General features: G+C 33.8%; 1 protein-coding gene and 1 pseudogene across 12 annotated transcripts in view; one reads left to right on the top strand and one right to left on the bottom strand.

The window, feature by feature from the left end:
- LOC109676735 (doublecortin domain-containing protein 1-like) overlaps nucleotides 1-12724 on the bottom strand; it is a 1027711-nt pseudogene that overhangs the window by 167453 nt on the left and 847534 nt on the right.
- LOC109677192 (dnaJ homolog subfamily C member 24-like) overlaps nucleotides 1-12724 on the top strand; it is a 929921-nt gene that overhangs the window by 24247 nt on the left and 892950 nt on the right. For all 12 annotated transcript variants that reach the window (XM_074060656.1, XM_074060657.1, XM_074060651.1 and 9 more), the window contains exon 3: nucleotides 6764-6902. In XM_074060656.1, coding sequence (XP_073916757.1) covers nucleotides 6764-6902 — 139 coding nt within the window. The remainder of the gene's footprint in view (nucleotides 1-6763; nucleotides 6903-12724) is intronic.

The raw sequence follows: 12724 nt of genomic DNA on the forward strand, positions 1-12724 counted from the left end.
TTTGCCATAACATCTCAGCTAATAAGAATTAAGATTTCATAATTAAAGTGTTAATTATCAGTTAGTTAGAAAACAATTGACATACCTATCCTGATAAAATGTTATATCATTTTGTATATATCTTTTGTAGTGTCATGAAGGATTCTCTTTGCATCAAGACACTTTCTTAATCTTTTATTATTTTTACTTACCCTCAATAAATGACTTGGGAATTTAAGGAACATGAGTTCTTCCTTTTGTAATTGGAAAATTTCCCTAAAATTTCAGGAAATTGTTTATATTGTAAAGTTGTAAGTGAGAGATTATTTGAGAATAGCAAAATAACAGTTGGCTAAAAGTTTGGAAATAGATACCTTTATACTGTTACGATAAAGGTTCAGAGATAAGTATCATTCTCAACACTTTTAGTATTGTAATATTTGTGATACTTAATTTTGGATGTACTTTGGCTTTCTTCTAAGCAAGACTTAACTTTTTAAAATGTCTTTTAAGTTATTGGAATTGCCAGATGTACTCAAAAGTAAAAAAACTGTTTCCATAAATTTCTGTAATTCAAACTTTTCACTAACTCATTTATTAATTTTCTGTGTTTATATTGTACTTCGCTCTTTATTCGTGTTGGAAGAATATTCTCATTTTTTCCAATGTGGCTTAGAAAGATTTTGTAAATTCCTTTTTAAAATTTAGACATTTCTGAAGGTTTTATTCTATTGAGATAATGTTCATCATACAATGAAAAGTTCATAGATCTTAAGTGTTTGGTTTAGTGAGTTTTAATGCTATGTAGACAAGATACATAACATTTTAATTCTCCCTCCAAAATTCCCTTGTGCCCTTTTCCTTTTTTTTCACCCCCTGCTCCTACCTGGAAACCAGCTTTGATTTTTGTCACCATGGAATATATTTGCCAGAATTTCAATTTCATATCAATTTAATTATATAGTATGTATGCTATATTTGAATGTGCTTCTTTTGCTCACTGTAATAAGTATTCATTTTATGTTATTAATTGTATCATAGCTTTTTTTTCTTTTGTTGAGTAGTATTACTTTATGCGGAATAAGCATTTATGGTTCCAGTTTTTGGCTTTTTAAAATAATATTATAAAGATGTGTCTTTTTGTGAATGTGTGTTCTTAGGTTCTATTTCTCTCTAGATAAAAATCAAGGAGTGAAAATTTTTGGTCATGGGGTAGACATAAACTGCCACATAGTTTCCTGCCAGCAGTGTATGAGAGTTTCAGTTTTTCTATGTCTTTCCCAACATTTGGTGTTATTTCTTTAAAAAAAAAAATTTAGTCATTTTGTAAGACTCATTTAGTATTTTATTGTGATCTTAGTTTATATTTTTCTAATAACTAATGAAAAAGTTGTAAGGTCACATGAACATCTTCTTCTTGTCAATTTTGGTTGGAAAAGTATATATTCAGGTATTTTTCCCATGATTTTTAATTAGTTTATCTTATTACTGATTTGTAGGGTTGGTTTTTTTTTTGTTTTTTTTGTATATTCTGGATACAAGACCTGCCACACTTTCTTAGGGGTGTCTTTGGTGAGTGTAAAGTTTTACAATTTGATGAAAGTCAGTTTACCAGTTTTGTGTCATCTCTTAATCTTGGTCTTTTGGCTAAGACCAAGTGTAGTTTTATGTCATACAGTTTGTGCTTTTTTGTTTACTGTCACAGTAATCTATGCATACCCTAAAAGGCAAAAAGTATTGTCTTTTGTTTTCTTGGAGACATTTTATGGTTCTGTGTCTTTTCTCGTTTTTGCAGTGCCAGGGATAGATCCCAGGGCGTTATATGTGCTAGGCAAGCACTCTACCTCTGAGCCACATCTCTAGCCATTGTTTCTGTTGAGACAGCCTTGCAGTGTAACCCAGGCTAGCCTAGCGCTCCAGTCCTTCTACCTCTGCCTCTCAAAGACTACGATTAAAGGTGCATGCCACCATGCTCAAGCAGTTCTGTATTTTATGTTTGTGTCTCTGATTCATCCTGAATTAATTTTTCTGTAAGGAATGAGATAGCAATTGTAGCAATTGAGGTTTTTAGAGTTTTTTTCTTTTTTATTCCCACATAGATACCCATTTGTTTAAAAACCATTTGTCATAAATATTGCTATAGTTTGGATCTTGAACATCCCCTAGAGCTGTGTATTGAAGGCTAGGTCCCTTGCCTGTGGTGCTATTTGGTGGTAGAGGAACCTTTAGATGGTAGAAGAAAGTTAGGTCATTGAGGGTATATTCTTGAAGGGGCTGTGGGGACCCTGATTCTTCCTCTGTCTTTGCTTTCTGTCTGCCATGAAGCCTTTTTTGCCACAGGCCCAAAGAAATAAGACCAGCTGCTCATAGACTGAAACTTCCAAAATTGTGAGCCAAAATAAACCTTTCTTCCTTATAATTTGATTTATCTCAGGTATTTGTTATATTAACAGAAAGCTAACATAAAATACATTTCTCATTGAATTGTTATGATACCTTTGTTGAACATTAGTTGACTATGTATGTATGGTCTGTTTCTAGACTTTATTCTGTTCCACGAAACTATTTGTGTATCTTTATGCCAATACTACAGCACAGTGATTGCTTACTGGTTACTTACACTAAGTCTTGAAATATAAATATTATAATAAATTGCTTCTTTAAAAAGTGCTGGAATTTTGATAGGGGTTGCATTACTATATCACTATGGAGAAAATGGACATGAATCCTACTATCCCTGAATTTATTTGTTTCTGTTTGTTGAGGTCCTTGTTTTCTCTAATGATATCTTATGGTTTTTAGTGTAGAAGCCTTACACATCCTCCGTTTGGTTTATTGTGGAGTGTTTTGTCATTGTTATTTTAGGCTGTTGTTAATGGCAACTTCGTAAATTTTTTATTTTGTATATTTTTGCAAGATTTGCTGATTTCTTAATTTTGAGTTCTTTGCTTCCAGTAGAATGAGTTCTTCCATCTACTGCAAAATACACTTCAGTTGAAGTGAAAAATGGAAATCAGTTAAAATGAATGAATTTGTGACACTAGTTTTAGAACATGCCTCTATTAGTAAGGAGTATAATTTTGCTGTTTGAGTGGTGAATGTCCTCAGAACTCCCTGTTGTTTTTAAGATTCCGGTGGAATTATTCTGAGAAGTAAAGGAAGTCCATGTTTTATTTATTTATTTATTTTGGTCTGTTTCTGGTTTTGCAATGACATAGTAATCCTTTAGAATATAGAATGCTTTAAATTATACCTATCTTTGATTTGATGAATGAATGTATGAAGTTGGGATAGCTTTGGGCTCTCCACAGTGGGAAGGTTTGGCTAATGGAAAATATTGGAAAAAAGGATAAGAAATAAAATAAATCTTGACAACAAGAGAAAAATGCCTGGTGCTTGAATGATGATGATGAAGAAGAAGAAGAGGAGGAGGAGGAGGAATGATTGAGCCTGCCTCCTACAGGAAGTCTCAGATTTAGAAATTATAGGAAAAAAATAAACATACTTTCTGAGATTGAGAAGTCTTAAAACCTAAAGGGGCTTTTTTACCCCCCATTGGCAATAAAGAGTCATACCAGATTTTTGAGATAAAGAACATAAGTAATTTTGACACCATTTTATTAATAGACTTAGTCATTGAGGGCCAAGTGTTGTGGTGAACAACCACTTGAAAGATGGAGATAGTTCAAGACCAGCTCAGGCAAAAAAGTTAGTAAGACCCTGCTTCAAAACACAAGTGCATGTCTGTAATTCTAGCTACTTGGGAGGCAGTGGTAGAAGGGTTGTAGTCCTTGGCTGGCCCCAGGCTGAAGTCTGAGACCCTAATTTCTCATGGTTTTAAAAACAAACTACAAAAACTCAGTCACTTAAAACAGAAATTTATTCTTTTACAGTTTTGTAGAATAGGAAGTTGAAAGTCTGTATAATTGAACTGAGACCAAGGTATAAGCAGAGAGGGCTACACTCCCTCTGGAGGCTCTGGAGGAAGAGAAATCTCTTGTCTCTTCTAGCTTCTGATGACCATAATGTTCCTTGGCTTGTGGATGCATTGCTCTAGTCTTCAAGACCAACACTGTCTTCATATTACTTTATCCCCTGTGTTTGTCAGACCTCCTTCTGCCTCTTTCTTATAAGAATACTTTGATTACATTTAGAGTCCCCTTGGATCATTCAGAATAATCCCACCATTTCAGAATCTTTAACTTACATACATCTGCAGGTTTCTTTCTTCCTTTCTTTCATTTTCTAAATAAAGTAACATACATACGTACCAGGGATTTGGACTTGATATCTTTGGGGACCATTATCTGCCTAATACTGGTTGTATTACTTCTTTTTAGACCTTCATTTTGCTTTGGAACTTGCTGTCAAAACAGATTGGTCTGATGCTTTTAGCACCCCAAATGACATACTTATTTTCTTGCTATAATTGTCATTTTATAACAGAACACATCCATTAAATGGATGTCATGAAATGATATTGAATTCTTGTAACAGAACAGAAGAGACTTAAAAGCCTCTGATTGTAAGCTACTTATTTCAGTAGTAATCAAGAAAAATACCAAATTAGGGAAAGATATTAAATTGAATTTTTGGCTATCATAGAACTAATGTGTAACTCATAATAAAATTTTGTGATGGCTTTTAGTTTGGGGTAGAGAGGAACTAATTCCTTGTATCATAGGGCTTTCTTGGTCAGGTTGGTACATGACTGTGTCTACCAAGTAGACTTTCTGTAGTGGCCTGTTAGAAACTATCTAGTTTTAAATCTGTACTCCTGCTCTAAATTAGAAGCTTAGAATGATTTCTCCAGGGCCTTACTTAATGTTTGTAACATATTGATATTAAGAGTTTACACAGGTAAATATACCTTAAATGTGTACTGGTGGCATTAATTATGTTTGTTACATGTTACAACATTGAATCAGAGAAAGGTTGTTATACAAATCATCTTCACAAATAATGTTGGAGGGATGCATCAGCAAAGAACTTTAATGCAGGCCAACTTTGTTTTGGCTTTGGTATGTTGCTTGGATATCCCGACTCTTAAGGATATGCAAGTAACTTTTATGGGCATCATAAATAAGTCATGGCCAGATTAGAAACAATTAAGCTTTTCTTTCTTTTCCTTTTCTTCAGTCACTATTTTAGTTTGAGTATTTAAATATTGATAATTGATACTTTCCCTTGCCAAAGGGAAAGTAAAAGCCTAATTCTCCTTTGGTCCTATAATCTTTCTTCTAGTACATTTGATGTTTATTCCTCTTTGTAACCAAATATCAGACTAGCTTTTGGTCTAGTAGTAAGGATCATCAAGAGTATGGAGAAGTTCATCTTGGAAATTGATCCACACTTAAAGGCAATTTCCATGATATAAATTAGAAACTTGCATCCTTGCTGCATTTGGGACTTGAAATTGAAGTCAGTTACTTGCCACAATTCACTGAGTAACTTTGGCCTTAGAAACTTGAATAAAAAGTGACATGCTACTTACAAATTTTGATGTCTGCAAAGCTATGAGTGAATTTATATGATTGTATCATTAATTGCTGAATATATGAACCATCAACACTGATGTGTCATGAAATGTGAATGTAGCTATTCTACTGCAAAAACTTGAAAAATTAGTAAGAAAACTTGAAAAATAAAGAAAATTAGTAAAGAAGTAAAACTATTTTACAGTCAAGGGAAATTCCTGTTTCCTTTGAAATTAAAATATTTTCTTAATACATTTGATAAAACTTGCAGAATAATTGCTGGCTGAAAATTCTGGATAAATATTTCCAAGTGGTTCCTTCTTTATTTGAGAATGAAAAAAATTACATACCTAAGAATCTGCTACTATGACCATATTTTAAGTAAAATGTCTCTAGAAACTGTTCCTCATTCCTTTGAAAGGTTGCTAAAAAGCAAATGACTTACTGATTCTTTCACAACAACTGCTAGATAAAAAGAAAAGGGAGAACTGTATGGAAAAGAAAAGGAAGGAAGGGGATAGTATAAATGAGGTGTGCAGCGAACCATATTTATATTAGCATTTGAGAATTAATGAGTTGCTGCAAAACTGTTTCTGAGTAAATAACATTGAAGAAAATCACTGGATAGGAAAACATTAACATTTTCTTAGAAAACTCACAGGAGAAGGAGTCTTTAATGAATTTATATTCATAAATTTTAATGGATTTTTCTGAAAGTTGTTTCTTACAAATCTGCCCTAGAGTAAGCAATTTTTAATAAAAATTTGGGAATTTATGACTTTAAAATCCTTGAGGCTGAGAAAGAATATGAAAGGCCTTGTAGTTTTATAATCAGATACATTGTTAATTTAAGTTATGATTGTATAATCTAATTTCATAGGAAAAACTAGTAGTTTGTTTTACAATGATATATGCCGCCAAGTATATTATATAAAGAAAGCTTCTTATGCTGCAGAGTTTGTGCTCTTTTTCATGTTCTGTTCATCTGCACGTACCTATTTCTATTTGTGTTAGTCATCTTCTCTAGGCAAATTGTCCATGAGATCAATGATTCCATGAGCAAATTATCCAGAAAATGCTGTCTTTGCACGTTGTGACAGATCATGTCACTGGTGGATTTATAGCTACTCCAATGGTCTAATTAACCTGGCAGTTGTCTCCTGTGCCCAACACTGTTGTCTCATTGCCTTGGCATCTTAGTTTTCATCTTCTCATTATCTTTTTTCTTAACTAAAGCTCAGATTTACATTTTTTTAACCTTCCCTCACTCAACACTATTAACCTACTCCCTTATTTTTGATTGGCAGTATCATCCAGATAAACAAAGTACAGATGTGCCAGCAGAAACAGTGGAGGAATGTATACAGAAGTTCATCGAAATTGATCAGGCATGGAAAATTCTAGGGAATGAAGAGACAAAAAAAGAGTATGACCTGCAGCAACATGGTAGGTACTTAGGGTAAGGAGCCACAAGCTATGGGCAACTCTTTGAGGCACAGTCTGCAGCCACTCCTGGGGAACATTTTCCAGCATTTTCACCAAGTCATTGCTGCCTTTACCCTCTGGTCCAGTCTTAGTAGTGATTATTGTGTATTCTATGAGAAGTTAACAAAACTACTAGGATGTGGCTTCTTGTAAGGTGTGAAAGCTGCTTTTTGTGACTACTGAAAAAATGTTAATTATACATTTTAATTTAATATGTTTTATATATGTAAAAGTTTATTAAATTTAATTATGTATGTATTAACTTTTTAATTGTAGTACTTCTGAGACTGTGTTGTATAAATGACATTCTAAAAGAAGATACCATATAGAAAAACATCATAAAGCAATCTGTTGTCTTTGAGCTCATTTTAGGCTAGGTTTCAGATTATCTCCAGGATAAACTATTCTTTATGAGATTGTTACAATGATGCCGTCGGAATGCATATTGCCCAAGCAATTTTAAAAGTCATTTCTTTTATGCTTTCAGAAAATAGCTTCTTAAAACAGTGACATGCTGTTGTGAGAAAGAAAGGGAGAAATGTAGGTCAGGTTTGTCACACATGGACTATAGTTATAAGAAGTGATAGGCTGTCGTTCAGCACTGGCTTTGGGAAAGGAGTCCCTCAGCCTTCTATCTGAACCTTCAATATGCAGCCTAGATATTAATGGGGAAGTCAATAATCAGTTACAGCCTGTGGGAAAAAAAACACTCAATTGCTCTCTCCAATAGCACATCAGGCTCAGAATTGACTGGGATGTGTTGATAAAAGCCCACTATCTGTGTAGTTGATTATTGAATCCTCTTCTTGACCTGCACTGGCACATCATCAAACCTCACCAAATGATTTTAAGGCTCCTGCTACTAAGGTTATGAAAATTTGATTTCAGAAGTAAGGCTTTATTTCTAAACACATCATTATAGGATAAAGCCAGATATATTTATAAAACATCGTACATGTTTTCAGAGGAAGTTGTATTAGTAAAGTATTTCTGTTTTAGTGGATCTTACTGCTTTGTGAAAAGACTTAATGAGCTATTCATTTATGTACTGGAGTGTTTGTTTTTAATAATGATTTACTCATAGCATTAATGACCTCAAAGGTCCTTTTACTTTTTTAAAGACTGATGAGCTTTTTTTTTAAAAAAAATTAAGAACCTGGTATTTGTACTTTTTTTAAAGAATTTGCATTGATTTTCAAATATGGGTTGACTGTTGGGTCTTTTCTTTGGTATAGGTATCTCTTTAGTAAATGCGTACTTCTTGCGAAAGAACTTAGAAGTGTGTTCATATGAGAAGCTCTGTCCATAGATCTTTCAGTCTTGCTTTACATGGTATAATCTCTATGAAAGTACAGAAGCTAATGTACCTGAGTATGTTGTATGTGAGGTAGTCCATGTTCCTAAAGGCACCAGGTGCTACTGGAGGTGATGGTTCTCCCATTGTGTTTTTGTACATCTTTACTGTGTGGTGTGCCAGTTTGCTTAAGAATAATTCATACAAAACTGCATCCTAAAGAGAGTAGGTCATATATTTTCAGTGTCAGTTTGCATTTTTACCACTCCATAACCTTTGTACTATAAAGAACATATCAGTGAAATTGATTAGAAGTCTGCTGTATGAAAACAAAGGAGGTAGGGAGAGATCAGTAGTCATAAAATATTCCCTCAGTAAGATATAGAGTAGGGTAGAGTAGAAATGGAAAGAAATAGAAAACTAGACTTAAAATGATTATAGAATTGCATGAAGGAAGCTTTAAGAGATGTTAAAAGTACAAATAATTAACATCTTCAAAGAAGTTCTTGGAATTGTAAATTTCTTTTGAGTTTTGAATGCTTGGTTTTAAGCTTTTAATAAGGAAGCACCTGTGGCCTACTGTATGACAGGGGGCTCTTGTAGGTAATTGATTGAGATCACGATGAAGTTTAGACAGATCACAGTGAGAAGTGAGCCTGATTCATGATTCAGATAAGAAACCTGAAGTTTATGTAATGCCAGTTTGCTTTGCAAGTTTTTTGGGTAGGTAGTTACTGAATTAAGCTATTCCAAAAGGACAGTAGACATATAATTGTAATGACACTTTAATATCTCAGATCTAAGTATTAAGTATGACCTTCTTTATCAGAAACTCCCAATAGTGAGTGCTGTGTCTCAACTTTAAATGAAGACTAGCCTGCTGTTAAAAACAAAACAAAAATATAACTTTCTGTTTTTAAACCTTTCATACCAGAGCTATTTTTCAAAAATCTGAAACCTACTTTTGATTGTTTATTTGAATACCAATATTAATTTTTCTTCTTCAGCAACCTTCAATAAATGGCTTCTCAAATAAAGGAAATGAACTTGATCTTATAACTGTGAGAATTTAGATTTGATATGAGGAAGACCTTTAAGACTAATTGTTAAGACCAGGATAGGTTACCAAGAGAGAGAGAATTGTGACAGCCAGGTCAAAGCACTGTTTGTTTGTTTTTTTCCTGGGTCACCACCCCCCCACCTCAGACATGGAAATAACTTTTGTTACACAGAACTCTTTTTTTACATGCAGTGATAATTCATTTTGATAGGGTATGCTTTAAGTATGTTGGTTTCTTGCCTGACATTAATTTATCTCTAAATTAAATTTGACCTCCTTAATAGTTGGGAAGGATGTAAGAGTTGCTTTTATTGGCTGATGTTGAATGCTTTTCATATTTCACAGCTCAGAATTGGTGCTGTTATAAAGGAAGCCTCATCAATATTGCCCATGGTTGTATAAGAAAGGAGCCCCTGGCATTCATATCAGAGAAACTATCAAATGGGTTATTTCTAATAGAGAAAAATTATTAATAGGGCAGGTAACCCTATTAAATACATATTTAAATACATATTTCTCCCCCCTCATTTCCACTTCCATACTCTTAGTTTGTCATTTTAGGGCAGTATCGTGCAGGCTGAAGTAAAGCAAATCTAAGAGATGGATGAGTAATACTCAGTTCCCAGAGATTATACATTTTGAAAGCAATGTTAACTAGTGAATTTAATCAATTAGTTCCAGTTGGCATATTTAACTTATTGTTTCTACGAATGCTTCCAAAGGCTGTTTCCAGTGTTCCCCTGAAAAGCATGTAGTTATTCATTCAATCAGATGAGCACTTTGGACAACCCTTTCAGGATTTATAAAATATTCACATAAATAATATCTATTGAATAGATTTTGATGCCTTTATAAATCTTGTGGGGAGTTTGCTCATATATTAAACACATTTAAACAAACACATTAGTATATCATGGGAAAATAATAGAGAACATGATTCAATAGCTTTGTAATGTGTAGTCGAACAGATCTCTGATGTGTCACTGGCTTTATAGAGTGATATAGCTTCTCTATGACCTGAAGAGGGACAAACCTTCAGGTGCAGTTAATTAGAATAAATAATGTTCAAAAAAATAAGTGGATTACATTTGGAATCCTTGCCAATATATTATTTTCTATTAAAATATAACTTGGTTCTCTATTTGTGAATTATTTTGGTAATGTGGTATCTTCATTCTGCCAACTGGTCAAGCACATAGATATCCAAAGCAGCCTGGCTCACTAGTTCACTTCATCCCTTTATTAGGAATATTAGGAAGTATTTGGGAATAAAAGATAAGGAAGTAAATCTTGAACCAAATGAGGAATGTCTCTCTGTATATAACCAGTGATCAGAAATGTCACTTGACATTCTTTTTGAGTTTTTTTTCCCCTTATGTGATTTTTTTAGTCTCACAGCTACTATAGTAGTCCATCCCCAGGTTGTAACATGTACCTACCAACATGAAGCAACAGATAACTAAATCAACAGATAATTTCTTAAATTCAAAATTGGCAAATTCTTCTTAGAAAGGATATCAGGGTAAAAGACTAAACTCCACATTAGGGGGAAATGACATACTTTCAGATGTAAATAGTATGAATTTAGGTTAACTGTTAGGACTAATGACTTCAGGCCAGTAGATAATTGTGTAAATTATGTCCTAAAACTGACCCTTACAGAATACTTGAATTGGATTAGGATTTCCATTTGATTTTAGGCATTTTAAAATTGGCTGTAAAAATTTGCTTCAGGTAAAAACTTGAACATAAGTATCAGGCGGTGTGTTTTTTTGGTGACCGTTTCTGGGAAAAAGTAAAACATGAAATGAAGCAGAAAATTCATCTAGACAGTTGGGAGTGACATTATCTTGAGAGGAAGAAGTGTGTACAGATGAAACTTTCTGTGAAGGTCCCCTTCCTAATCTTATTTGTCATGAGATGGCTACTTACATTATTTTTCTTTTATTAGAAACCAAATAACTTTTTACAGTGAAAAGTTAAGCTCATTTTCATAAATTTTTAATAATTTGGCTAGTTTCAAATGATAGAAAAATCTGTGAAGATTGCAGTTGTAATTCTGGAATATGTGAACATGATTCAGGGGTCTGATTTAATAATACAAGTAAGTAGAATTTTAGGAAGTTATTGTTTCCAACATTGGCCTCTCTTCTAATTCCTACCTGATTACTTGACCCAGTTGAAATCAGTGGGTTCAAAACCAAGACCAGGCCACCCTTCTCATTGCTTGCTTTTTTTTCCCTCAGACTTGACATCTTGGTTTCATATTACCCTCTAGTTACTTCTATTTTTCTCTGTTTATAACCAGTGAATCAGAAATGTCAGTTGACATTTTTTTTTTTAGTTTTTTTCCCTTATGTGATTTTTTAGTCTCACAGGCACTATAGTAGTCCATCCCCAGGTTATAACATGTACCCAGATTATTTCCAAAGCTGCTTAGTGGTCTTCTGTTCTCTACTGCTGTCTTCTCCCACAGTACTTCACATTTGGATTGATGTAGCTTTTTTCTATTTAAGAACCTTCATAACTCCCCTCCCTCTCAACACAACATTAATCATTTACCTGAAATTCAAACTAGACAGTAGTTTTTAAGCTTGGCCCTGTTAACTTTTTTCAGCTTCTCCACCTATTGCATACCTAAAGTGAATCTCCTCCTCTGGTGGTCCATTTAGGTGCTCCCACATCTGCTTATACTGTTTGTCACTATTCAAAACACCTTCCCATCCTGATTCTTCACAGCTTATTCTCTGTTTGATGTCCACCTTAAGCTCTCTCATCTTCCCCACTCCTGCCTCTCTCCAAAACTTTTCTTGATGTTCTAATCGGTACCCTCTGAATTTAATCCATAAAATTACTTTGACTTTTTTTCCTCTAGTTCCTATCTTTTCATTCTGTTTGATACCTTGGGAGGACTAAATAAATTATATAGACTGTGCATTTGATAATAATGGGCCAGGTTTAATGGGATCAGCAATAGCAAAGTACATCAAACTTACAAACTCAGACAAGATCAAGAGTTGTTGCCTTCCTAAAACTGTAGAACTCGAAGCTTCCCATCTACCCTCCACTAATAATGGGTTGGGTTTTAGTTGTTTTCTTGTTTGAGTCTAGTATAGACAGTTCAACACAAGAATTATGAGATAATAATAGTTAAAGTAGCTGTCATTTATTGGGCATTAGAACTGTGGCAATTGTCTTTCTTTTAAATACTGTGTAAATATCTTTGTGAGGAAGATATTATTGTCTGTTTTCCAGAGAAAGAGTCAAAGGCTCTGAAAGGTTAAGTAGTTTGACTAAGGTCACATAGCTGGTAATTGATAGGGGAGGAGGAATTCACAGCCATCGTCTCTGAGTCTTAATCAGTATACTAGGCTACCAAATTGTGTGCAGCCCACTATTTTTAATTCCACATAGTCAAGATGAGGCAAT

This window comes from Castor canadensis, chromosome 18, assembly GCF_047511655.1.
Source record: "Castor canadensis chromosome 18, mCasCan1.hap1v2, whole genome shotgun sequence".
Taxonomy (NCBI): domain Eukaryota; kingdom Metazoa; phylum Chordata; class Mammalia; order Rodentia; family Castoridae; genus Castor; species Castor canadensis.